This window comes from Siniperca chuatsi, linkage group LG2 (assembly GCF_020085105.1).
Source record: "Siniperca chuatsi isolate FFG_IHB_CAS linkage group LG2, ASM2008510v1, whole genome shotgun sequence".
Lineage (NCBI taxonomy): Eukaryota > Metazoa > Chordata > Actinopteri > Centrarchiformes > Sinipercidae > Siniperca > Siniperca chuatsi.
The window spans coordinates 16,379,429-16,407,227 of record NC_058043.1 but is presented as its reverse complement, the minus strand read 5'-3'; the positions used below and the strand labels follow the sequence as shown (position 1 = coordinate 16,407,227).

At 37.6% G+C, this 27,799-nt stretch overlaps 1 protein-coding gene across 2 annotated transcripts; it reads right to left on the bottom strand.

Moving 5' to 3' along the window:
• Positions 1-127: 127 nt before the first annotated feature.
• On the bottom strand, positions 128-23,539 carry LOC122863426 (sodium- and chloride-dependent GABA transporter 2-like). Of its 2 annotated transcripts, none has more exons than XM_044169929.1 (15): positions 23,411-23,539; positions 11,191-11,381; positions 10,371-10,505; positions 8,812-8,952; positions 7,578-7,665; positions 7,350-7,482; positions 6,412-6,546; positions 6,000-6,103; positions 5,340-5,464; positions 5,058-5,170; positions 4,297-4,434; positions 4,087-4,189; positions 3,901-4,001; positions 2,427-2,597; positions 128-2,325 (listed from the first exon to the last, which is right to left on the bottom strand). In XM_044169929.1, the coding sequence occupies exons 1-15, from the start codon at positions 23,467-23,469 to the stop codon at positions 2,215-2,217; spliced, it is 1,848 nt and encodes a 615-aa protein (XP_044025864.1). In that variant the 5' UTR covers positions 23,470-23,539; the 3' UTR covers positions 128-2,214. The 2 variants fall into 2 exon arrangements, with proteins under 2 accessions (XP_044025864.1, XP_044025874.1); XM_044169939.1 differs by lacking the exon at positions 23,411-23,539 and adding an exon at positions 17,350-17,530.
• Between the last annotated feature and the right edge of the window lie 4,260 nt (positions 23,540-27,799).

Here is a 27,799-nt window from a genome sequence, read left to right as displayed (position 1 = left end):
AATCAAATCAAATCATTTATGAATTATTGCCAAATTACTATTAACAATTTAATTTACAAATTGTAGATTTTCATGGTTTTAATGGTCTAAAAATTATCACATTAATATACCGATTGCCTCATTCATGGAAAGTATTAAAAGAGTGGTGCATTGTTTAATAAGATTGAAATCATGAAATCAACTTATTACATATCAAGGCTATGATTCATTCAATCACAAACATTTTCATTAATAAAACATTAGCTAACAGTTTTTTCGTGATGTATTTACTGTTAACATCAGGTAATATAAAATGTGCCATTGTCAATTTCAACATGCATTCACACGATTTCTGCCACAGATTTCTCTCGAAAACAGACATTTTCTTTTAAAAAACGTATTTTCATTGATCCTTAAATATGAAAAATGTGATATTATAGCATTTACGTGTTATACAAGGAACTATTGCCACACATTTCAATTATATATGAAATAATAAACATACAAAATGATAGAAACATCAATCTAAAAACTTGATGAGTATTTTCTATAAAAACTATAGTTAAACAAGCTTAGAGTTGGGACTACAGTAAAAATATACAATCTATACAACTCTGTTAAAAATATCTTTTTGTGTCAGACTGTTGCAGCCAACAGGTTTGCACAGTGTTACTCTTTTGCATGGTGCTTCCATCATCACAATCCAACTCGCTGGCATTACCATTTTGTTTCATTTAACACCAAACACAAACATGTTAATACCTGTCTGAGCAGTACATGCACATGTTTACAGTAGCAGTACTTTGTACAGGTCAGAGACACTTTAGTGTTGGGACAGCCTGGTGGCTCAGTCGGCTAAGGTGCATGCAGTGTCTGACCCTTATTGTTAGATAACCTTTCTTCTATATGTCACTGCTGTCTTTAGTTATAATTAACACTGACAATTTGCAATGTAATTTCTGTCATTCACAGTGACTTAAAGTGACTCAAGTGTTCAATCTGTATGGCTTATTTGGCAAGTGTTTACTTATATTACTTAACTGATAATAGTTAAACCACTTGGTTAAAAAACAAACAAAAAAACAAACAAAACTAAAACAAACACTCAACACTTTTTGTTCAGATAAGTAACAATTTCAAATATCAAGTATCAGTTTGAAATTGTGCATGGATGTTCATTCATGACCTTTGGGTCATGATGATAATCAAGAGATTAATCAATTAGTTGACTGACAGAATATTAATCAGCAATTGATTAATTGTTAAAGTCATTTATCAAGCAAAAACTCCAAACATTCTCAAGTTCCAGGTTCTCAGATGTGATGTGATTTGCTGGTTTTATATATTTTATATTATTGTAAATTGAAAGTCTTTGGGTTGTTGACTCGTTATCTGGACAAAACAAAACATCTGACGACATCCCTCCGGCCTCTGGGAAATTGTGATGTGCATTTGTCATTATTTTCTGACATTTAAAAACGACACAGTCGTAAAAAAAAAAAAAAAAAAGCTAATTTGATAATGGAAATAATCAGTAGTCTACAGTCCTACTCACTAGCTGTCAGTGCTGTCAGCGTTGGGATGTCTGCACTTGCTGATTGAAGACCATGAAATGTGGCTGAAAGCACAGAAACCAAGGAGAAAACAAGTTCCCTGTACAGTAAGTGGACCTTTGAGCTCAGATTCTCTTTACCATATTCTTCAAAATATTTCTGTTAAGTCAGCATTCAAACTCTGCAGTGCTCAATGTAGTGAAATCATAATAAATTTGAAGCCATTCCTTTAGTGCAGTGATTCCCAACCAGAAGGTCGAGTCCCCTCAAGGGGTCACGAGTTAAATCTGAGGGGTCACAAGATTATTATTAACAGGAAAGGAAAGCAGAAATAAAATATTCTGCTGCACAAAATTATGTTTTTTCCCCCCTTTAATCTTTGCTTCTTTGTGAAGTACTGGATAATTTTTGGCATTTCAAGCCTTTTAAAAAGTATTCAAACAAAAATTTAAAAGTCTTTGTCTGGTTAAAGTGGTTGCACCCAACTGGTATACATATACAACCAGTGATGGGGAGGGGTCACAAGTAGACATTGTTTTAAGAGGTCAAACTGTTTGGTGTTTGACTCAAACACCAAAAAGATTGGGAACCACTGCTTTAAAAGGAACTTGGAGTAGGACCACTGGATTGAGGGCAAGGTTTTCATTATGTTTCAGGTATCTGAAGCTGCTCCAGTTTGTCTCTAGGACACCATGCTGTCAGGAGATGAGGTCAAGTCGAGAAGTTCAAGAGATTTCTTCTCTGATTTGTTCAAAGAAAGGTCCTCAGCTGGAGTACATAAGATGGAGATCCTCTATCAAAGAAGAATATAGATTTTAATAAAAAAAACAACAACTCACAAACACAAAGTGTTTTGGAGACATGTTGACTCATTTATATATACAAACAGCTTACCTGTCGCAGTGTACCGGGAGTGATGCTCACATTGTACAGCATCAAGAGAGGAACCATGAGTGTAGAGGAGAGCGTGAACCACCAGCCAAGAGCATAACCCCACCACGGATACTCAGTTGTGTTGTTGAACTTCAGAGGAGTGTATTTGACCAAGGAGAAAACAAATGTTCCCTGAAAATAGTCATGGAGAAAGCAGTTCAAGTCTTGGAAGACAATTTACAAAATGTCATAAATGTACCCTGATTCACCTGACTCAAGCTACAAAGGAGTGAAAGTGAAACCATTTAAATTGAACAATTAAGGCTAAATCAACATGTAATTCATAAGAGTAACTTATTAAAGGAAACCTTTTTTAAAAAAAAGGTTGATTAATTCAAGTTTTGTTGTTGATGAGCTTCAAGCCTCACTTGACTGTTAGCTATACCTGTCTCCTTAACAGCAATTATCCAATCATAGCTTAGAAAGTGTAGACGCGATATGTTGAAGTGGTATACATGGGGTTGTAGTAAGAGTGATACGCTACATATATATTTTTTGTGGGATTTTGTGGGGTTTTTGACTTTCCAAAAACAAAAACATAGAGAAAAAGTGTCAGGAATGGATTAAACAGTGTATTTTTAATTTTTTAATTTTTTTTATTTACTCTAATGTAAGCTGCAGTTATTAATGTGCTAACTTGCTTCCACCTACAGTATTATAGCATTACTTCCAAGGCCAAGGAGCACATCATAAACTAACTACAGTGGTTTGTGGGGTTAAATGTTACATTAAAAAAAGCCCCTAGCAGATCCACTGTGTAGAATTTCCCCACTGTGTGGAAGCTGGCCCTGGATGCTATTAGAGTCTAAGCTAACATTAGCATCTCTCCTCCTCTTTATTGGATTTGGGGAAGTTTACACTCAAACAACCCCAGCCGAACTCGTTATCCGAGATAGCGTTACATTCACCAAACACATTGGTTAGTCCTCAACCTAAAAGCCTTTTCTCTTTTAATGGTGAAAACATACTGTTTGAAAATACAAACACGCAATTAAGCTAAGCAGCCAAACAGGATTGTTTGGCAAAATAACAGTCTAATCTTTGTCTTACATTTTTCATACTTACGACTAACCAGCTCTGCAAGTGTATATTCAAGACCCGTTTTACAAAATTCTTCTTGTAAATGAGTCAGATGGAAACATTACATTAAGTCAGCCAGAGATGCCGGTTTCAACTTACTTGTGTAACTAATATTAGCATATTCACTAGCTAGCTACAGGTAAAATCTTCCAGCAACATTTTCAGTCATTTCAGCCAGCAAAATCAATGGTCACCCTCTGGAAATGAGAAGCAGTCAATCTGACACATCATTATCATTTGTGCTGTGCCAAAATGGAGGCTTGACAGGCGTAGCAACAGTAACTAAAGGGGCAGAGCTTAGCTTAATGGTCAATTGGCATATAAACTGACTGAGTAAACTTTTACTGCAACTCACCATGCATATTACTGGCGTGACATATTTCAAACAATACTTAATCAGGGGAAAAGGCTTGTATCCAATCATGTCCTCTATGTTTTCATAAAACCGGTCTGCACCTGTAAGTAGACGGAAACGCTGTGGTGAGCGAATTCAACATCACAATGAAGAAACCATGGACTTTACTCTTTTTCATTAACTCACCGTAAACCCATCCAACACACACAGACTGCAATGTGGCAAAGAGAAGTAGAGTCATGCCACTGCAGGCATAGTAGTCAAACAACTGGAAGATGTACAGTCCTCCCTGCGTGTGAGACAGGACCTCAGTTAGCTGTTGTGTTATGTTTTTTTTAACGTGAGAAAAAAAGGTTGTTGTAAAACAAGTGATGTGACATTTTAATTTGATCTTACTTCTGTAACCATCACAAGGCCAATGAAGAAACTAACAACACAGATAGCAAGCAGAAGAAGTTTACGTCGATGGCCAACGTGGAAGAAGGAAGGATTCACGTCAGAAATTGCAGTTGCGATAGCTTCCAGACCTACAAACTGAAACACAGACCTCCTAGTTACACAGTAACTCTACCTATGCAGCACACATAGGCTACATACAAACTTTGCAGAGATGATAAGTACTCAGGGACTGCATACCTCTTCCAAGGCTGCATAATCCTCTAATCTAATTATTTTGTAATAGCCTAATGCTAAATTTTTTTTTTTTTTATCTGCATCCGGATCTGGATACACAAAGTGACAAAAAATGATGGGATACATGAGCCAGATTTTTGTCATATTAGTAAGTGCAGTAGTTCATGATAATGATGAAATGTTCTCACACTATGTGGTAACTAACACACAGACATACAATCAGACAAACAAACATAACTGTCTTGACAGAGGTAATAAACTGATCCCTGTGAGCCCTGTGAGAACTGTGAGACACCCACAGACCTCAGGCCTCAAAAGTTTAAAAGCCAAACCTCCTACAAGTTCATAAAGCCTGTTATGCAATGTATGCATGACAAATATAAGGTAAATGTAGTCCATTATTATTACTGTATCTTTTGTCTACGTAATCCTGAACAAAATCCATTCATAATTTTATAAAGACATACTGTCCACAAACTTTATTCAAGAAAGAAACAAAACTGCTGTACTGATTCTCAGTTCACCTCACTGTCCAGTCCAAGCAGGATGATCATAATGAAAAAGCATATCGCCCAGAGCTGAGGAAAAGGCATCATGGCGACTGCTCGAGGGTAGGCAATGAACGCCAAGCCAGGACCTGCAGTGAGAATGAAATGGTCAAAAGAAATAACGGACATCTGGTTATTTTTCTGCTGCTGAGTCAAAATATTTCACTTTTATGGCCTAAAACTACAATGCTCAGTAATTTAATGGTTCATTAATTCCTTGATTTATTCTCTTAATCATAAAATTTTCAACATTCTCACCTGACTCTGCCACTTTTGATATGTCTGTGTTCTGCTCATATGCCATGAATCCAAGCACAGAGAAGATGGCAAAGCCAGCTACAAAACTGGTCCCACTGTTCAGAAGGCACAAGTACACACAGTCCCTAAAATCAAAAAGACAAAAAGACATTTTATACTTTATTATTTATTATGTACAATTTTCTTTCCGTAGTTGTGACTCATATCCTAAACTGGCCTAATAAGGCTAGTTACATGTTTGGCATGACTTCTGAATCACTAGAAATATTTCTGGAGGAAACTATACTTCAACATGATGGGGTTCCTTTTGTATAAACTACTCTGAAATATGTTGCCTAAAATGGTCATTGAAGAGGCTCAGATGTTCTGGCAAATGTCTCAGAAGGTCTTGTGTAGCTTTAGTGGTGACGCTTGGAAACTACATTCTGACATAAGGCTCTGAGGTAGGTGTATTTTGAAATTTAGTTCTGTATCACATGTAATAAAAAATGTGCTTGGCATTTTTGTATCATTTTGTATAATTCCAACGGTTGTTGATTTTTAAATCACTGGCCTACTGAAGCTGCTACCTAGGCAACATTGTTGGACTGTGTTCTTTCTTTGTGTGTGTGTTTGATACCCAAACTGAAAAACACATAATATATATTGTATCAAACTTACTTGTAACAGTTATTGTTGTATTTATTATAACTGCCAAGTGCAGTTAGACATCCAATGCAAATAGCATAGGAATAAAATATTTGTGTGCCAGCATCCATCCACACCTGCAAGACAAATAAAGGGCATGTTTTCATCTACAATAAATTACATTTAAATTACATCTATTTAAAATATGTCATATATACTAAATGTTCTATACATGTTTATTCCAGCACTCAATTTAAGCTACATTATTTTTAAATTGAATGTAATAATATGATGAAATCCAAACAAATAGCTTTATATCTTTGGAAACTTCAAATAAACTGCTGTGTTTGAGCAATGCTTGTCCAAACAACATGTGTTTGTAATGAAGAGGCAGTAGGTTCAGTAGAGCCACATAAAACAGGGAAGTAGTGAAATCCGCTCGCACCTGTGGATCAGTGAGGCGGGATGGATCTGGGTAGAGGTAGAACTTGATCCCATCTAGGGCCCCAGGCAACGTGAGTCCACGAACAAGCAACACCACAAGCATCACATATGGAAATGTGGCAGTAAAGTAAACGACCTGTGGGAGAGCCATGATGAGGGTTTATTTATGGCAAAATTGTAGACATCGATTGCTTTATTTCACTTCACTTAGCATATATCAAACACATAATAAACCTCACTTACACTGGCTTTTGTAGAGACACACACACACAGTCAACCAGAGCTTTGGACTTTTTGGACACTGTAATCACTTTAATTGCAAATGGACACTTTAATCTATATCATGTCTTTTTATGTTTGGTCTTCTTTTTTGGGGGCATTTTCATGACAGCTTCAGAGATAGAAAGGAAAGGTGGGAGAGAGTGGGAATCACGTGCAGCAAAGGGCCCCACGTTGGAATCTAACATGGGACGCTGTGGTAAGGACTCAGCCTTAATGGTACACGCTCTACCAGGTGAACTACCGGGGCGCTCTTGTTATTTATCTTGTTATTTCTATCGTCTTTAGTCTTGCATTTGTCTTTACCTTAGTATCTTTTGTCTTTTTACCTTTTTATTTATTGTCCTGCACTGTCTTAATTTTGCACCGTTTGCACTGAGAATGACAATAAAACCCACTTGAACTTGAACTTGAAAGTCCTGTGCCGTGGCTGCCTCACTATAACACTTTCTCACTTTTTTTGTACCTGTGTGCTAGAAACATTTATGATCAACCATGAACTTTGTACAAGCACATCATGTTCTCAATCTGTAATTGATAGTAGTGATAGAGGCATCGTATCTTGCAAATTGTTATGATTTCATAGTTTTTAAAGAATGCGTTGTCAGTTTAAGATTCGCTTGGTACTTTGCATACAACATAGAAAAGTCTTTGTCCTACCTTTCCTGTGGACTTTACTCCTCTCCACACACAAAAGTAACAGATGATCCATGACAACAGAAGACACAGAGCCAACTCCCATTGTATGCTGCCTAACTCATGGACACTTCCTGTGACATTCAAAATTCTTCTCCTGCAAATCACATTTTCATTTATAATTCATAAATGTCAACTCACTTTGAGAACTTATTGTCATATTTGAATTTTTGATTTAGTTTTCATACTCACTCCCAAAACTCTCTTACTGGTGATGTTGCATTTTCAGCTACAGTCCAGTTGAGATGATCAGCCCTCTGATTGAACTCCACACAGGTCTCTGTTGCAAAGGAACACAGGATGTTTTAAACAGGGCATTTGTTGAAGAAAAGTTGAACTGAAGAGATGGTCCTCAATAAACAAATAACTCAAAGAGCCTCAGTTGTCCTTACATGAATATATGGATTTATTACAAACACAGATCTCTCGACAGAGAAGCATTGGGGCAGCATGTACAAAGGAGCACAGCCAACATAATACAAGTATAAGTTGTATAAGTTTACATACAAAAAGCAACACTTCTTATAGCATAATGGTGGATGGTGGTTTACAGGTTACATCAGTAGAAAGATGAGACAAAGAAAGAGACTGTCTCTGTCCCAAGTTATCGGTGTAAGTAGCACAGAGCCTTCTCGATGTACACCTAATCTTATAGCAGGAACATCAGGTGCCACATGCCACAAAACAACACAATCACAGGGCTTGAGGCCTCCTTTGTAAAATCACATGTTAGTCAAAGTGTCATAAATTCAGCCATAACACTAATCAGAGGAGCCCAAATTTCTCCAACAACAGACAACCTATTGTACTCCCGGTGTATCCCTCTTTCTTTTTATTCCTGCATGTAAATTGTGCTAGTATTTTATTTTATGTATATATTTTTACTTATAAAAATGGGAAGGGGGCATTTCCATATAGCCTAGAATATTAATGACAATAATACATGGATTCAAATAACATTTTACACAAATTTGTGGTGTCTGAAGGAGGAAAGTTCCTCTGTGTGCACCTAAAATCTCAGTTTAAGATGTATACATCTTGTACAACTAGTTTGGAAGCCATACCTGGTCCTGTATGCAATTTATACAAGTGTGATGTGGAAACTTGAAACCTCCAGCACACATTCACTGAGAATGGACTTTTCAATGAAGTTGGAGACATGTTGTGTCTGGAAGGGATCTTTAAGTATGTTATGTAACATGAAGTTAAAAAACCAAGCCAGGCAGAGCAAACCTGGCACCTCAAGACTTGTTTCCAGCAGCTGGACTTTGCACTCCAGATCAAAAACCAGAGCCTCAAATGTGCAAAATAATCAGCCAGTAACATGATGATGATTTCCCTAAACCTTGTGCAAATGCAATGAGTCACTATGGCACTGTTTGTTTCCATGTGTGTTCATTCAGTCAGATCACATACTGGGACCTACCTGTGTTCCAGCTGTTTCTGCAACTTGCCCAGGGAAGTTCAGAGTTGAAAGAGAAGAAGAGATACAGGAAAGCCCAGGCCAATATGATGATGTAATAGATGCTGGAGTATAAAACAACCACCTGGCTGCCATAACCCATCCCTGGAAACAAAAACAACAACAACAACAAAAAACAACCAAAAAAGTATTTAAATCACAAGCTCAACACTTGAAAGCAAGCAACATCTAATTATGGCTGTCAGATAGTTTTAGAATAAATTAAAGTAACAAACCAGCATGTTACAGTGACGTCTTACAGTCTTTTTTGTGCCAAAATATCACTATTATACTAATATACTATTTGAGTAATTATACTCAAATAGTGAGGGATACTGCTCAAGAACAGGCTGTTCTTGTTATTTCTACTGTTGTAGATTTACTAAAGATGTGTGTTTGACTGCATGTGTACATCAAGTTTTGTGACTCATTCAGCCACATGTGATAGCTCACAGGAGGCAATGTTTAACCAATGTCGTCCATCCGTCAAAGACAAAATACCTCTTGATAATGGGTGTAATAGTTCACCAAACCTGACACAGTTTGTTGGGTTTCTTAGAACACATGTTGTAAAACTGGGTGAAAAAGTTTTATTTTTTACTAATTTCTCTGCTAAAGAATCTGGGCAGCAGACATGTTAACAAATTAACTAGTTGGGAATACACTTTGTTTGAGTGAAATACACCTGAGACAAAGACTTGTCGGGACTCATATCTTTAAGTTGTGGAATTTTTACCAACATCTCTGATTCTCTCTGTTCTACAGGCAGTTAAATTACCTTCATCACATATGCCTGCAAGAATTGTAGCAAAAGTGTGAGCACACAAAACTCTGCTCAAATGTGCAGAAAAGTGTCTGAATGGTTGTAAGAACCAACCACTGGTAATTACTGACTTTCTTATCTAGAAAAAAATATATGTATGTATATATGTATGTGACAAACTGTGAAAATATAACACAGTATCGCTGCCCCTATTACATATTTCATTTACATATTTGCACACATACAAATTTTGTCTGTAAGGTCACATTTCTTGGTGTGTGTGTTCATGTTTTGTCCTACATTCACTGCAGCACCTGTAGAAAAATGTGAGTGCATTGCGCATTTGTGATGTGACGGATTAGATGTGAGACACTGCAATAAAAAAAGATTTTGACTATGTCTCACCCCATATTTAGTTTTCTTTATGACTTAAAGGCCAACCAATTTTTTTTTATCATGTTATATGTATACACATGCTCACATGCTGTAAGTCATTGAGGTTTGACTTGAACTGAGAATCTAGGCCTGTTTCATTGCTGTCTACAAACATCACAAAACCTCCATAACATCAGAAAACATTTAAAACTCAAATATAATAGAACAATCAAAGACCAATCAATCAATTTCAGATTAATAGATCACAGATTGTCCCTTTTATAATTCATTGTTCTACTTTAAAAATATCTTCACTACGCCATCTTTTATGTTCAAATACACATATATATTTGATTTGACTCTGATAGTAATTCTAGAGCTTTACCTTCAAAAAGGGGACAAATTTTCCTCCAGCAGGTGATACTTCCCTGTTTGGTGTACTGGCCGAGAGACGTCTCCAGGAGAAACAGGGGAATGCCGCAGGTAAAGAGGAAGAGTACATAAGGGATGAAGAACACCCCTTGGGGAAACGGAAAGGTACACCACATAAGTTGTTCGTAGGTTGAACACTTGTCTGTATATGCATGTTTTCTGTATCTACAGTGTGTTTCTTTATGACACCTATGCGTTGTCAAATTGGTAAAAGTTTCTTTATTTGTGTTTAGTTACTGCAGCGTTTTTTCCTAAATGCAACGTATGTGTTATCAAAGTGGTAACGTTTTTGTCTATTTGCTTGTGATTTCTTAAGTTGCAGTGCACTGAGCTCTCCTGGCTACTGAACAACAACGTCGCAGTTGGTTGTGAAGCTGTTGAACAGTGGCCAGGTGTGGTTTGTTTTACTTTAAAACTGTAATGTGACACGGTAGTGCATTGTTAATCTACTGTATTGTAATGGTGAGAAAAGGAGGAGCTTTATAGTTCTTGGCAAATCTTGGGTTACTCAAATGAAGGTAATATTTACATAGTAGTTCCGAATTGAGATTTTGGCTGATAATACATAGACAAACATTATTATGATTATTATTATTATATATAAAAATAAATCATGCTATTGCAGCTTTTAGTCTTAACTCAATTTTTATTTCTTGTTGCCATCAAGTTCTATCACAGTTTGAGTTGTTTCATTCATTCTGTGTGCACTTTTGAAGAAAGTAGCTGCTTTTTCCAGTGTTGTTCCTAATTTCTTTGAATATAATAAAACTTACCTCCTCCATTTTTGTAGCACAGGTAGGGGAACCGCCACACATTTCCTAAGCCTATGATTTGTCCTGCAACAGCCAAGAGGAACTCAAGTTTGCTAGACCATTGTCCTCTGGTCAGGGTGCTGGGTGCAGGATGGGCTGTGCCGATGTCCAGCTTGAAATTGACCAGTGGACCAAAAAGCTTATCCATCGCACTGTAACGAGAGAAGGGTTAAAGAATAATGTTATTTTTAGATAAAAGATTGAATAGATCAGAGTAGATTCTTTCAGAGGCAAAGACCGCAGTCCTGTGTGTCCAAAAACAAATCCTTTCAGTAGCATTCACTGACAGAATTACGATGTTCAAAATACTACATTTTTAAAACTATGTAGGGTTTGTGTATTAATTCTAATTATTTATGTTATTTGTGGATTTTATTTTGCAGTAGCAAATGGTCACTAAAGAACACATTCTCAGTATTTACACTTTTCAGTACAGAGTAAATGACGTTACAACATAACTAACCACAGCAGCAATATTGACATGATTTAATTACTGTATATTAATGTTCAAAATCTGCACAATGCCTGCAGTCTCACTGCATTAGGTCAGCAGAGGGTCAGTGCTGCTTGAAATGAGGGTAATTCTTCCATCAATGTTGCTTTTGTGTTGCTGCCTTGGATTTGATGTGGGAGTGAAGCAAATAGACTGGAAAATATGTGTGCTACTACATTACTGTTAAAAAGCTTAAAATCCTGAAACGCTCAAATCAACAAGAAGAATTAGATGGTGTTCAAAGCTTCTGCACAGCAAGCTTGACTGGTGGCATTACATCAATTGACACTAAAGCCAGACTGATACTGGAATTTTGAGGCTGATACTAATATTGATATTTGGGAGTTTTGAGACATACTGAGCAGGACATTTTATAGCTTAAAAATCAACAGTGCAATCAGCGCTCTCTAAATTACCTCCACTTTCTGTACTGCAATTTCTTGTTACTTATTGGCTATCACAAATGATGATATGTCTACAATAAACTAATATCTGCCGATATACCGGCCTGGTTGATTTATTTGTCTAGCTCTAGTGGACCGATCATAACATTTTTTAGATAATCTGGATTTACATTAATGTATTAATGGCCATTTGAATAACAACCCTGTCAAAGTGTGGAATAGATTTAAAAAGTAGCAAATATTTATTGTTGTTTGGGGTGCTTTGATTTGCTTAAATAAGGTCTAAAGGTTTTAATTGTATCATTTGTAATTACTTTGTACAGAAAAGTTGGATAAAGGATAAAGGAAATGGTAAAATGACAATAACTGCTGTGAAAAGATAATATATATTTGCATTTCTCCCCCATTTACTTCTCCAAACATATTTATTTCTGTCTTTTCTTTTTACATTTCTTTATGCATTTCTGCTTCATTAAGCAAAACTATGTGTCTTCAGCTAAGAAGCTAGCTCGGTATTCTCAGTACTCATCTATCATGTTTAAAACTTGCTCTGTACTCATGTGGGTCCCACAAAATATGACAACTACAGTAGCTTGGAAAAAAAATGATATGTGCACTGAATATGATGAATTTACTGTTTATCAGACCACAGATGAGACAAGAACCAGTTTGGAAAAATGATGCAGGTCACTGGAGTGGAGTGTTTCTGGGGACCGGGCCTCACTGATTACTGTACAAAAGCAGAGAACATGGAAACTGGACCATATTTTATGGAGGGAATATTTTCTAGGCTTCCCTTAGATGTCCTCCGGCTGCTCTTCTTCAACTTTTGCTGATTCATGGAGTTTGCTGATATACACACAATTAATGAGATAAAAAAAAAAACATTGTCTGAAAGTGTGCACCATATTTGAATGATAATCACGTCTCGCTCCTCTCTATGGGGCACAGGGGCTTTCCACCCTCGCTCGAGTGTGGTGATTCAGAACAGTTTTAAACACTGTTGCCTTCAGACATGGTTGTACGACACAAACTAGTTAGCTTCGATCATGGTGTTTCTGTGTCTCTGAAAATTATCTTTCTGACAGTCCACTGTCATAGTGAGGTGAGACAATAGACCAGTGTCAATAGGAGTTATAGTTATTCAACGTCTTTCTCAAAGACATTTCAGTGGGATTTCAACCTGATTATGCCTATCAAGGTCGGTGTCCCCACACATTAGATCCCATTAGTTCACTAGAGAAATTCCTCCCTTTGGTGCTGGGTGTGAGATTCAAACTAGGGATAAGAGGTACCACTGCTCTAAAGCTTATATGTTTATCATATATTCAGTTCATGTCCTATAAATGGTGTCATTGTTATCCTGGAAGACAAGTTCTGGTACAGAACTGCTCAACATAGGAACAGTATGTTCACCCACAATGGGCTTTATTCATTCTTATTATTTGTATAGAAAATATCTTATTTTGTTAGCAAATTGTACACAGGTTAACAAATGAACAATAAATAACTTGTTTTAAACATAAATTAATTTGCTTTAAAGGATTTTTGCTTTTTGCACGGTGGCAGAGCGGCTAAAGCTCCTGCCTCCCAATAAGGAGATCGTGGGTTCGTGGGATCGATTCCCGGACCAGACCAACATCACACAATCTCTCTGGGTGGAGTCTGCATGTCCTCCCCGTGTTACCGTGGGTTCTCTCCGGGTTCTCCGGCTTCCTCCCACCGTCCAAAGACATGCATGTGTAGGTTAATTGATAACTCTAAATTGCCCGTATTGAATGAATGTGAGAGTGAATGGTTGTCTGTCCTTGTCTGTGTCTGTGTTAGCCCTGCGACGAGTTGGCCACTGTCCAGGGTGTACCCTGCCTAAGGCCCAAAGTCACTGGGATAGGCTCCAGTCACCCGCGACCCCTAACGGGACCAAGCGGTAGAAAATGGATGGAAAAAAATGGATGGATGGATTTTTGCTTTTGCTTTTTCAAATATAATTTCTATTAAGCCTATTAACTATTAAACTATTGAGCCTTCAATCCTCATTAAAACCAGACATGTTGTGCAAGAACACATTCTTATTTAGGACTTTAGGACTGCAAATGGACTAGGACTGTAAATGGACTTCATTTATATATATTTACACATTTATATATATTTACAACACAAATTTACAACATTCACCCATTCACACACACATTCATACACTGATGGCAGAGGCTGGCTTGCAAGGTGCCAACATCAGGGGATTGAGTGTCTTGCTCAAGGAGAAGCCCAGTATTGTTGTTGTCAATTGCTTGTAGAACAGGTTTGTGTTTCACTGTCCACAGACAAATCTAAACAGCACTTAAACTAATTGAAAACTAGTTGAAGCAAATCTTGTCATTTGACTAACCCTAACCTTAACCCTTAACCTTACACCAGCTCTAACAACTTTATCATGGGTTACAATAAGGTCATAATGCTTTAAAATCCATTCCGTAACCCAAAAAATTACAACAAAATAAAGACCAGATGTTTTACTGTGACGACTGCTTGAAAATACTGCAGGCATCCTGATTACAGAATCAAACACACAACAGCAACCTCAAACCTGGTGGGGAGTCAGTAGCTCAAGGACTCTCCTACAGAAGGAAACACTACTTCAACCACAAGACTATCTGTTACTCAAATATTTTTTCACTTGTCTGGCATACTTGAACTGTCTACGACAACAACAAATAAATACCATGTACCAAAAAGCATTTATGCACAGACTAGCATTAAAAAAATTGTGAAATCCATGGTCCAATATTACACATTATATTGTGAAGTTTTAAAGCAATAATTTGTAGTATTTGTCAAACTTCCTTAGAGCTTAGAAAGGCTGTTTTATTTGCATGTAATATCATCTCAGCATAGTCAATAGTAAGAGCCAAAGCCAACCAGACAAGGACAAAACATTATTGGTGTTTGTGCTGGGTGAGAAACTTTCACTGTAGCCTAATGAATGGTCACCATCTCAAAACACAGTACACAGGGCTGTTTCCAAGATCTTTCACTACTCACTTTTTACAAAGAGGTTCATATACATGGTTTATATTTGAAACCATTCTTATTTCAAGTGTCATCAGTTTATCTTTGAGAGATGCAAAATTACAGATGGCATGTGTCTTAAGTCAGTCTATGAGACTCAATTCTGTTTGTTTGCTAGACAGGCCCTAAATCCCCATTATCTTGGAAGCAAAGTACAATTGCATCCTAAATATTTTCCAGCACTACATCAACAGTTGCATTAGAAAAGAGCTGTCATTAACTAGAGTGACTACTTTCTATCTTAGAAAACAGGGAGGGCTGTAGGAAGTAGACAATTAGTTGCAAACCAGCCTATTTTTTGAATCATGTACTTTTAACCTTAGGCAGGCAAATTCTTGTCCACCTTAGAGGGAAGGCAAGACTAGGCTTCTGTACTGAAGCTCCAGGCATACTACATACTAATTCTATGCAGGCTTTTAGAATATAGTGTGGTCACAATGGCCTATACCATGCATTATTCTCCCATAATGGAAATGGAGGAGCTGCTCACATCTGAAAAAAAATCTAAATAAATTAGTGGAGGTGAAACAGCTCCAGAAAGCAAAAATAAGTAATCAATCTTAAGACAGCCATTTTGCTTTCTATTTGTGAAATTTAACTTCACATTTAACAGTGACATTACAAAGTCGCAGTTTAATGGATGTCTAATGTTGCACATATTGTGTCATTTCCTGTTAGTATAAAGCAGTTGAGGATGATGATTTTTGTATACTCACTATTAAAACAGTATATTATGATGATTAGTATGTAGTAAATGCTGTATAGAATTAGTATGTAGTATGGATTTGGGGCATGCCGCAAGTGTCTACTAGCAGCTCTGTGAGGCTGCACTTTGGCACAGCTGTGCAGTTGAGCTAAATGCTAACACCACGCTCACAATGACAATGCTAACATGCGGATGTTTAGCAGGTATAATGTTTACCATGTTCACCATCTTAGTTTAGCATGTTAGCATGCTAACATTTTCTAATTAGCAGTAAAAACAAAGTATCATTCATTAGTTTTGCAGGTAGGCCTATTTGGTATTTGGTATTGGACAAATTAAAATTTTGACTTGCTTGTGCAACAAGATGAAAAGTCACGGAATCACCAAAGTCAGCAGGATTCATCTACTGGGGAGTATGAATTTCTGTACAACATTTCATGGCAATCCAACAATTGTGATATTTCAGTATGGACCAAAGTGGTGGACTGGCCGACACTGCCATCCCTACAGCCACACCTCTAACTTGGCTAAAAAGTAGTCTACTATTGATGATAACCAGACAGAAAACCCCAGTATTATGTTTAAGCTTTTTTTTAAAAAAAGGGAAAATATTTTGTCTGGCTGAGGCTAGTGGAACACATATGCTATCACAAATTAGTTGCACAGGAATGTAAATCCTAGGAGGCAGAGTGACCAGAGGAAAGGACTTACTGTACCTATCAGATAATTTGCTCTACTGTACATGTGACCAAACTTTGAGAAACTTGGCAGTGTAAGGAATAATTGCTGGTCTGCAGGTTTCTTTTTTTTATCCCAGTCCACCCCTGACAGGGAAGCATGGGCTCAGTAGTAAATAGGTTTCTGTTTTGATTATCTGACCATGTATGTAAAAAACAGATTAACTGTAACATTCACTAACTCCATGGTGTTGTTCTGCTTTTTAATAACGTCAATAACTCTTTTGCTTTTAGGAGTTCAGATGCTGCAAAATAAATAAAAAACTCTTTACAGAATTTATGTATGCAGCTTGTATTTTCTGAAAACAATCATAGCAAGAAATGTATTCAGTCAAATTTTGTCAAAGTAATTTCTTAAATTAAGAGTTTGATATTATGTAATCTGTTCAAATATTTGCACAACAGTTTTGTTTAAAACAATGTGAGCTTTTAGCAGCAATGATCACAGCCTGACGTGTTACACTAAAAAAGGGAAATAGCTGCTCTCACTGCAGTGAAGCCAGTAACCTTTGGCCTACTTAATACAGCTACAAGCGCCAAGCATAAGTGCAGCCACAAAAGCCCAGCTGTCACTGAACAGCAAGAATACCATTTGTTTCCTGTTCAATAAATTAAATCACAGTAGTGTACACTCACAATTTCTACAAAGGACAAACATAAAGAGAGAAAAAAACCTGCTTATGACCTCAAGGGAAAGGGATTGGTAAAGAGTACCTGAGAAAGGCTGCTTCACGTCAGTAGTCTGTGGTTCTGTGTGATTCATCTGGTGCCTTTTGGGGAAAATACAAGTCTAAATCCCCCAGTCTCCCCTGGACAAGTGCTCTTCTCAGCTCTGACCATGAGTGAGCCCATGAGTGGAGGTTTGAGAGAGCTGTGTTTGTGTGACAATGAGGGAGAGAGAAAGAGCAAGAGGGACAGAGAGAGGAGGGGGCGGGGATGATATGTGTTTCTGAATGAGCAACTTAAGGCGGAGTCTGTTAAACAAGGCCACATGGTCTCACAGTAAAGAGGAAGGGATTTGCACAGTAGCAAGCCAGCAACATGGCTCTGTGGGTGGCAATGTAGGTCGTCAGTATGTCCACCACTTTGGTCTAGACAGCTTTCACGATCCACAGAGGGTGAAACCATTCATTTCATCTAGCACCACCAGCAGGTTTACATTTTTGTTTTTTGGTGAAATGTCTCAACACTTAACTTAACTCTAACTTGCTGACAAGGGTATAGTAAATCTGTCAATTTGTTTTTTTTTCTACTACTACTACAGTATGATGTCTGTCATCTCAGAGACTGTTATCACATTTTATACAAATTTATGTGTTTATGTTTTAAAGTCAAATTTTAATTTGTTTATTAGTATGAACATAGTTAAATACAGTATTGCCCAAACAGGTTGTACAATTGAGCATGAAAGTTCATTTTTGACACAGAAAATTGTAGTTTGACCATATAATTTCAATATAATCTCAAGGTCCATGTAACAGAGCATGTAACCATGGTTACGGTTGTCATAGAGATGGCTCAGCTGTTATAATATGGAAGTATGGAACTTCGGTAGTGCGGATCTGTATGTCATGTGAGTGTTGGGACTCCACAGATTAATTCATTCATTTGGGTGATTGTTAACTGAACCTTTGTTAGGAGACTGCATTCTCTTTTGTCCCACAATCCTGAGAGCTATTGAATGCAGTATTGGCCAGTCTGACCTGTGACCCGGATGTCACCAGATCAATAAAAAGGTCAGCGATCATTTGTTCTTTCTCTCTTTTTCCTGGAATCCTTCACTGCGGCAGACCGCCGTGGCTGTCACCCTCTTAGTATGGCCTGCTCACCAGCAGACACCCACCTGAACTCTCTCCTCCTGGCTTTGCCGTGTAATCTGCTCGGAACAGAAACATGTAGCAGAGCCGAAGTCTCCTAAACTACCACAGCACTTTTAAGGCCTGTTAGATCTCTGCAATAAGGCTTAGTGCCAATGGCTAACTCACAAAGCCTGCTAGCTAACTTTAAGAAGAACAAAGCAAGTTAACGCCGAGTTATTAACTCTGTAAGGACAACCACAGGCAGAGCGACCGGCTTCCTCAGATCTCTACAAACGGACACTGCACAGCAAAAGACGCTTCCACCGCGGAACCACAATTCTTCCCAGCTTGGCTCGTCTACAACAGACTGACCGCCAGCTAACAGGCCACACACATACACCTCTAATTTGACTTGAACACAACCACACACACAGTGGAGAGTCATTTTAAAGCACCTGCTTCACCTTTGTTTCTGACCACTTGGGTTCATGCTCGTGCACGCGAGACATATGGAGGCAGAACAAAGAAACATACATACATTCCTTTTGGCGCGCACCCAGACCTGCGCACGCACGCAGGCGCACAGACACACACACACACACACACACCCTTTGTTCTGTAGTTTATTGTTTAGAGTTAGACTTCACAGTGTGTGTTTTTGCTTTGTTTATCTTTTAATAAATGCTTTTGTAAAATTTTACTGGCTTCTTTAATGTTTCACAAGAGTGAGTAATTTGCCAATCTTTTCTATGTTGAACTCCAAACCCTTCAACCTAATAGCTATCAATGGTAATTTTGATATAGTTATTAATTTAATTATTAATCTGAGTTCCAAATTGAGTTTAGTGTATTTTATGAGACTCAATCAATTAATCATTTCTCTTCGTTAAGAAGAGTGGTGCCCCGAGGACTTTATAAATTAAAGTTATTTAAGATTATCTTTGATAATTCTGATAGCCATAATTAATTGATCGCACCTACACAAGTGGGTGCCCCCCTTTAACCATTTTAAATCCCAACATGAGCAACTGAGCAAATGCCATCCTCAGATGAAGACTGTGAGATGTGGTTGAAAGCTCCTGAAAAAGCTAGTAAGTGCAATGTCAGAAAAAAAAGACAACAAATGATTTATACATTACCACACACTCTATAAACCACTATATGTTACATTACATTACATTGTCTCAAGGGACTTGAAATATGTGCATTTCTTATTCCGTAGTAACAAGTAAACAGCTAAAACATGTTCACAGACAAGGTGCAAGTACTTGGAAAGGCAGCGTTCAGACAGCCTTGAACCCTGCGTGAAAGGACTCTGCCCTATCATTCATGAGGCCAGTCCTTCGACTCAGCAGAGTGCCAACGCAGGGGGCTCCAACATAACAATGCAGGGTCATCCAGCTAAAAAGTGAACCAGACTCAACTCAACTCTACATTCCTGGTAGATTACTTTGAACCGTGAACACTGTATTCCTACTGTTTCCGGATGATTATCATGATGAAAGATAAAATAGTTACCTACGCAATAACTTTCCAGAGTTGTAAAATCATCCTGTCTGTGAGTATTACAAACCATTGTGCAGTATTTTGGCATCTGATAAGCCTTTAAATGCATAATGTTGAACTGGACTTTCTGGATCGAATTTCATATCTCAACAGTACTTTAAACAACATGCCCCCACCAGCCCCCTGAACAGAAAAGAGACACATCTTCAAAGTGATAGGGTGTCCAATCATCAAGAGGCAGAGGAGTGCAAATGGTCACGCCAGAGTGTAGGGTATGACCATGGTTTGGAGGTAGAAGGAGCAGTTCTCTTCACAGCCCTGTAGGCCAGCACCAGAGTCTTGAAATAAATGTGAACTGCAGCCAGTGTAAGGAAGACAGAGAAGCAGAGTGGTCTGGAAGGCTGAACACCAAACAGGCAGAAGCATTCTGGACTAGCTGCAGAGCTAGGGGGTCCAGCAAGGAAGGAGTTGCAGTAGTCCAGTCGGTGAAAACAACGTGACAATGTAAAAGGGTCACTCCATAGTGATGAACCTACAGAGAATTATCACCTGAATCTATAGCTCCCGTTGGCTTTATAACAAGTTTCAGCTCATTATTTAGCTGTCCGTCTGCAAACTGTTTTGGTTCACTCTCACAGCTCTCATACCGTAATTTTCTGCCGAAGCAGGCAGCTGTGTTCCGCAAAAACGCTCTGATAAACCCACTGTACACTACCTGCTGAGCACCAAATGGCAGCAAGACAAAGTTAGCGACTAGCTGGTACTGCAGGAGTTGGTAGAGACCAAAGACAGAGCTAGAAGAGAATGAATATTGGACTTACATTCACCAGGTGTCCAGAAACACAACTTCAAATAAATGATATGGTTGCTCCATAACTGCTGGATGTGTAAATGACTGTTTGCTAACTAGTTCACAATGTCAACTTAACAAGTGATAATATGTCAGTGTGTTCACAACTAGTTTCCGCGGTCACCAAGGAAAACAAGGGCTCGTAAACAAATCATTACAACCATAGAAGGAAACAAATACATCCAATAAAGCTAATACTACCAATATAACAATGCTCTTAGTATCAATAAAATAAGTGAGAAAAAACAATATGTTAAACTGAATGCACTCATCAGAGCACCAGACATTATACCAGATATTATGAGTTTGTGTGTGTTTCGTATATTGCATAAATGTGTGGTATTTCACACACCACATGTAGAAATCGTCTGTGTTGAATGTAACATAACTTTGTGGTGGAGGGCTGTGGATGTTGGGCCTCAGGGTGTCTGTGTGGGACAGAGACTGACGCACAGGGAGGGAGAGAAAGGATCATCTTGGGTCACCAGCTGTGCCTTTGTGTCAATAAAAATGATTTTGTTGCTGTGAGAAGTTGTTTCCCTTCTCTAGTATTAAGGGACTTTAAGACATTGCAGTTTTATACATGTTTCTCATGTCTTTCAATTGCTTGCAATTTATTTGTTTTATGTTTTATGACTCTGTTTCAAATTACATGTTTTGGTCTCTGATTGGTGTGTTCCCCTCTTTTTGTTATCAGGAAATAGAGATTAATTGCTGCATTAGAATTTTGGGCAAATTAAAGCGTTATGAAGGACAACAAGGTTTCAAATATACTTGCTCTGTCTTCAGCTGATGCTTTAACCAGGGCAATTCATAAAAAAACAACAACAACCGAGCCAACTCTTCAGGCCCACAGCTGGCAGCTGTTCAGGCTGGTTGTCATGGTTTTGGGTTTGTGTTCTGTTATATCCTGTTTTATTTTGAAATAGCCTCCTTCCCTCAAGTGTCTTTTAGTTTTGCTTCCTGTCTTTGTTGGACTTGTGTTTCTGTTTTGGACTGCTTACCTGTGGAGAGTTGCTTTTGCCCGCCAATTCAGTGGAAGCCTTTTGTTAATAAAATTATTGATCTGTACCAGCTCTACCTGCAAGTCTGTGTTTGGGTCCTACTCCTGCTTTGCAGCTTGACACTCCATAACACTGGTATGCCTTCATTTTTTGTTGTTGTTGTTTTTTTTTTTTTTTTTTTAATGACGTCATCCCAGTGCAAAGTCTATATGGGTCGAGCAGGTAGTGAACCTTTTTTGGCCTGTGCTCTGAGTTGTACACTTTCATTCCCTTTCATGTACACATTATTTTGATAAATTGGCTACACATTCAAAATCTAAATGTTTAACTTTTAGTTGTAAAGTTGTTTAATCAGTACATAACCATTTTTAGGGGGCGTTACATGTTGGAACAATTTCTTGGTGACCAACAGTCAGGTGCAGGGACCGTGTGCAAAATCCCAAAATCCTGTCATCTTTTTGTGCCACAGAGACCAAAACCTGTGCTCACAGACTGTATCTGGCAACCCGTACTATGGCCAGAAACACTGCACAGAAGTACTGGGCAGACGGATATAAATGGTTGTTCGTCAAGAAATATGTAGCTCATCATGTGTCATTTTTACATTTCTTTTTATGTACAGATTAAACAAATGAGATACTGTGTAATGAGTACACTTTAGAAGTGTTGGTAGGTATATTTTTGAGCAATATCCAGACTAGATTTTCCATTTTTATACGAAACTAAGCCAAACACGTCATAGTACCATCTCTGTACATAAAATAATACACAATGTAATCCTAAACTTCTCCAGTTTCAGTTCATTCAGGGTTAGCAATACAAAAATGGTTCATCACTAACAATACTGATACTCATCGCCTCAGCCACTTCCTGCGCGTTGCTGTGTACAAGTGTCACTTGTATCTGTAATCTTGGAGGAAAAGGATGAATCCCAGAAACTACAATGGTGATGATGAATAAGACTGCATCACTTTTTCATCTGCATCACTACAGAGCTTCTAGGTGATTTTGCCCCAAATTTGCATAAAGACATTTTTGAACTTTCAACCCCTCACATTTCCACATCGCCGGTCAGTTCCGCATCACCTGGAATCGCACACTGTGTGTGAAGTAAATTGCTCGCTTCTGTTAAAAATGAATAAGGGCAAATTTTGCGGTGCATAGAGTCTACAGTCGTGCTAGCCGCTCTGTAAGCTCTTACTGATGCTCACCATGACAATGCTAACATGCTGATGTTTAGCAGGTATATTATTTATCATCTTCATCATATTAGTGAAGATGATAAATTGGTAACATTTGTTTGTTAGCACTAAACACTAAGTAAAGCTGAGGCTCGTGGGAATATCATTAGTTTTGCAGAACAATTTTTTCAAAATGTTTTTGACAAATATTAAATAAAAAAAAAGAAAAAAATGGCCTGATTGCTCTTGATGAAAAGTTAAGGGGTCACTAAAGTTATTAGAATTCATCCTCTGGGAATCATGGATATCCATTCATTTAAATGAATAAAATAAATCACATAAACCAAACAAGGTTGTTAGTGGTTTGAAAAAACACTCCTGCAGTGAGATTCAATTGCTTACCAATAAGGGGAATCAGATCTTATGTGTACTCACCATTTGTTGTCCTCTGAAGCAGATTGATATCCTTGTGACTTTGTTTCAGCTTTTCCCATTTCAAAATACTTGTCTTCTGTTCAGAGCTAATGTCTGTCTGTGTATCTCTCACAGAAGAGCTTACATAGGGGTGTAGTAGGTACAAGATGTTGGACAAATCATTATGCTGGCTGTTAATGAATTATCTTTGGCAACCTCTTTCAAAGTGAGGCCATACAGGGGTACTCGAGTTCAAAGAGACACAGCTGTCTCCTGAGTTAACAAGACAAGTTGTACTTCTTCATCAAACTGAGTTACACATTCTTATAATCTTAAATAACTTTAGGCTTATATAGTCTTACTTTTATTAACATTTTTGTAATAGCTATTCTTATTAGAACACTTTGTGTTTTTACTATTCAATCACAAACGTCACAGAGAGGGGCATGCTAAGGTAGCCTGAAAAGATAATGCTGCACAGCTCACTTCCTCTTTCACAATAATAATAATAATAATAATAATAATAATGATAGTGATTTATAATTTTGGCCCTAACCAAGATTACATATAGCACAGAAAAATTTTGTCTACACATTGTACTGACCTATTAGATGACAACAGGGAATTTCTCATTACCTTAAAACTATTTAAAAAAAAGGGGCACAATTATAAAAAGTTTTATCATAAATTAAGTTTAATACTTTGTTACAACTATGGGTAAAGATTTTAATTTTTTTACTATTAAATAAAAATCAGAACTTTAGTTAGACAATTACATGTATGAATATAGAAGCAATGTGGCATTCAAAAGATGGTCTTACATACACTGAATATCAATGTAAGTACAGTATTTATTTTACAGGTTGAAAGAAGACACACAGGAATGACACTCAGGTAGGGTAAAACAGCGCAACACAACACCAGAAAAGTATTTTGTTCAAACACATAAAAAGACAGACAGTACTGTATGTAGATGTTTTCCTGACGAGTGTCCTCTTTTGGTCATAAGGTGAGTAACAGTTGGTAAAGGTGGATCTAATTTGAATTAATTTGTGTACTGCTTGGTAGTCTGTCTGATCTTATCTTAACCTGTGATAATACATCCTAATTTATCTGTTGATTATATTTTGTATTATCAATCTGTATTTGCACAAGTACAACATTTGCCTCTGAATTGCCTCCAAATTTTAGTGGAGTATAGAGTAGTAGAAATGTATACATTTATTTGGTTTAATTTAATGGAAATAATTCAATTTAATTTCAACCAATCGGAATTTAGAAGTCCTGCGCTTGTATTCTGTTACCAAGCATTCGAACGAACTTTGCCACCTTTTTCATCGAATCTTTCTACAGCGTTGTTGGCATGGCAGCCAGAGCGAATTATGAAGCACGGTATGAACGCACGGTAATAAGAACTGTATAGGGCGTCGCCGTTCAGCCTTGCAGCCATTTTTCCCCCAGTGGCCACTCGCAGTATTGTAACGAAAAATTCCCCTGTGGCCCAAATAAGCACAGGCCACCATTATAAAAAAAGGCGTCTGTATAACTGTTGACAGGACATCACGAACTGCAAACAAAGTCAATTATGACTCTTTCTATTATGAATTTTTGATCCATGGAGGTTTTATATTTGTAAAACTTTCCTCGAGGGGAGAAAAGTGATCTGTGACGATATGGGCCGAGCGGGAACTCGCGGGCAGGTCCGCGGGAGAAACACTACTGCGCATATTCAGTCGGCATCATACCCCGGCAGTAAACCCGGAAGTTAGAAAACTTTTTTGGCGTATGTGCCATTCGAGCAATTCTCATTGGAATGAATAGGCACTATCTTGGGGTCCATAATCAGTTCTAATTATACATCCATGAGCCCATATCTGACCCTAACCATCTCACTCCTCATGCCTAAACCTAACCAACCAAACCAACATTATTACCAGTATTAAAATAATACATGCTGTCATATCATAAAACCTGTTCTGCATGTTAATTGATGTCAAAATGTCATCAATGTTATTAGGTCGCTGGTTATGGTAGACAATCTCTGAAAGTCATCTTCTCTGTGCATAAGCTTTTCAGGAAAATGTTAAAAATGCCAAAAAAAAGACAAACATTTGGAAATATACAACAGTTTGTCAGGTCAGCCATGTTTTTTGTTTACGTTTGGCTTTGTGCACCTGGAGCACTTGGAGGTGGGAAGTCAGAAATTTCAACTGGGAAATTCGACCTCCGACTGTGTCTGAAATGCAGCATATGACCTACCAGGAGGTGGCGGGACGCAATAAGAAGTAAGAGTACTTATGTGGACAAAAATAAGAAGTGCTCAGCACCGGTGAGTACCGGCCCATTTCAGGCACTGCAGAAAAGATCATCCTGCTGACGTGCCCTCCATTTAGGACTTATACATGTCCAGAGTCAGGATATGGGCAGGAAACATCACAGCATATCAATCACAACCTGTTCCACCTTCTCCCCTCTGGTGGGCACTAGAGAGCTCTGTACGACCAGACACAGGACAATTTCTACCCTCCAGCCATCACTCTGTAAATACCTGTTAACTGTCACATAGTGTCAGGAACAATCCCTGTGCAATAACCCTGTGACACAAACATCCACTGTACCTATAAATGTATCTCATTGTTTATGTAAATATTATCACTTTTTAAATCTATGCATGCTGTACACACTGTCACATCCACCTACCTCATGTATATAAAGCAACCTGTTCATCATCATATTTATTTCAGCACCATTTGCACTCTGCACCATAGCACTAATTGTCTTACTGTTTACAGATGTTACTGTTTTTTGTACTTTAAAAAAAAATCTATATGCACATGTAGCTTAATGTTTGTCTGCCTTGTTGTGCTTGCTGTCCTTGTTTTTTAGTTGTATTTATGTCTATTTCTGTGTATGTACATTGAGCACAACGATAAACCGGAGTTGTATGTGTACACATACCTGGCCAATAAAACTGATTTTGATTCTGCTTTGTGATAAGTAACTGGTTGGGGGATTATCTCGATCTGTGAAACATGGAGAGAGCAGCAGTAGCCCTTCTTAAAGACTTTGATAAAGGCCTGAGTGGCCACTGGGTCATGGTTAGGAACTTCATGGAAAAACCCTCTGAGCAGAGATTTTCTTTGCCATACTGATCAATTGTGATAAGGAGCCACGCATGCAGAGCTCTTTATGTGTTGTGTTCCTCCCCCAATTTGGGGTAGAGTGTAAGAAAATACTGAATATTTAGAATGTGAAATAACATTATGCAGGATTTGGTAAAAATGTTGTAGTTTGACACATTACAGAGAGTAAAGAGGGCAGGAAAATGCAGGTTGTTGGTGCCTAGTACCCTCAGGTCCAGTGGACGCAAACACCACATATGTAATGCACATGTGTAGGGGTGGAGTGTACAGTGTGCATGTGTTCGTTTACATGTTCTTCACAGAAAATGAGCCAAGGCCAGTGAGTTACAGGTTGAAAACACATTTCATTTTTAAACATCACTTGTCAACTAAAAACATTTTTGTGGGTTAACAGGTACTACAAATGGATGTTAGATGTATGTGTAATCAAGTATAATTTTATTTAAAACAATGTGTCAGTTTTTGATAAATGATAACAACAGATTTAATATAAAAGAATGCAAATGATACAACTACCTAATACATAATATTTGTGTGTGTTTGTTTGTGACTCGGCAAGATGAGCTTCAGTTTTAGAAAAAGAGATCATTTGTAGATCATTGACTCCCTCTAGTGCCTACAGATGTGCAGTATTTGACCACTGTTTGTTTCGATATATAGCCAGCAATGAAGGGAATTACCACTCAGCTTCAGTATTCTAGTATATACATTTTCATGTATTTCATCGTGCTTCACAGTATAATATTTGGTATTAGAAATAATTAACATTATGTATCAAACCTAAAACATCAGGGGCAAGACCTTGTGATCTTAAACTGAAATGAAGCTGTACCCCTAACAGAGAATAACAATTGCACATTTTATTTCATTTCATACAAATTTTCACATTAATTTTCTTCAGTATATTACTATCACAAATATATAATGCAATGGTGTTTGAAAATCCAAAACCTTTTGTCATTGTAATAAAGTCTTTCATAAGAAAAGAAAAAAGTTATATATTGTCACTTGCAATCTTCAGTTATTTATATAAAATATAGTTACATTTGAAATGTGTTGTGGTAGTGTGGTGGTTTAAACACTGTAATTCAGAGAATATTTCCTGTGGTTTAGTCTACATAGTAAATACTGAACTTACCTTCCAGTATTGCAGTTTGTCTGCTCCATATGTTAAAGTTGAGTATCACTTGTAACTCCTTTCCTCCATTACTGAAGAAATAGAGAATCAAAATCTAGTAGACAATGCTAAAATGCAATTCAGTTATAT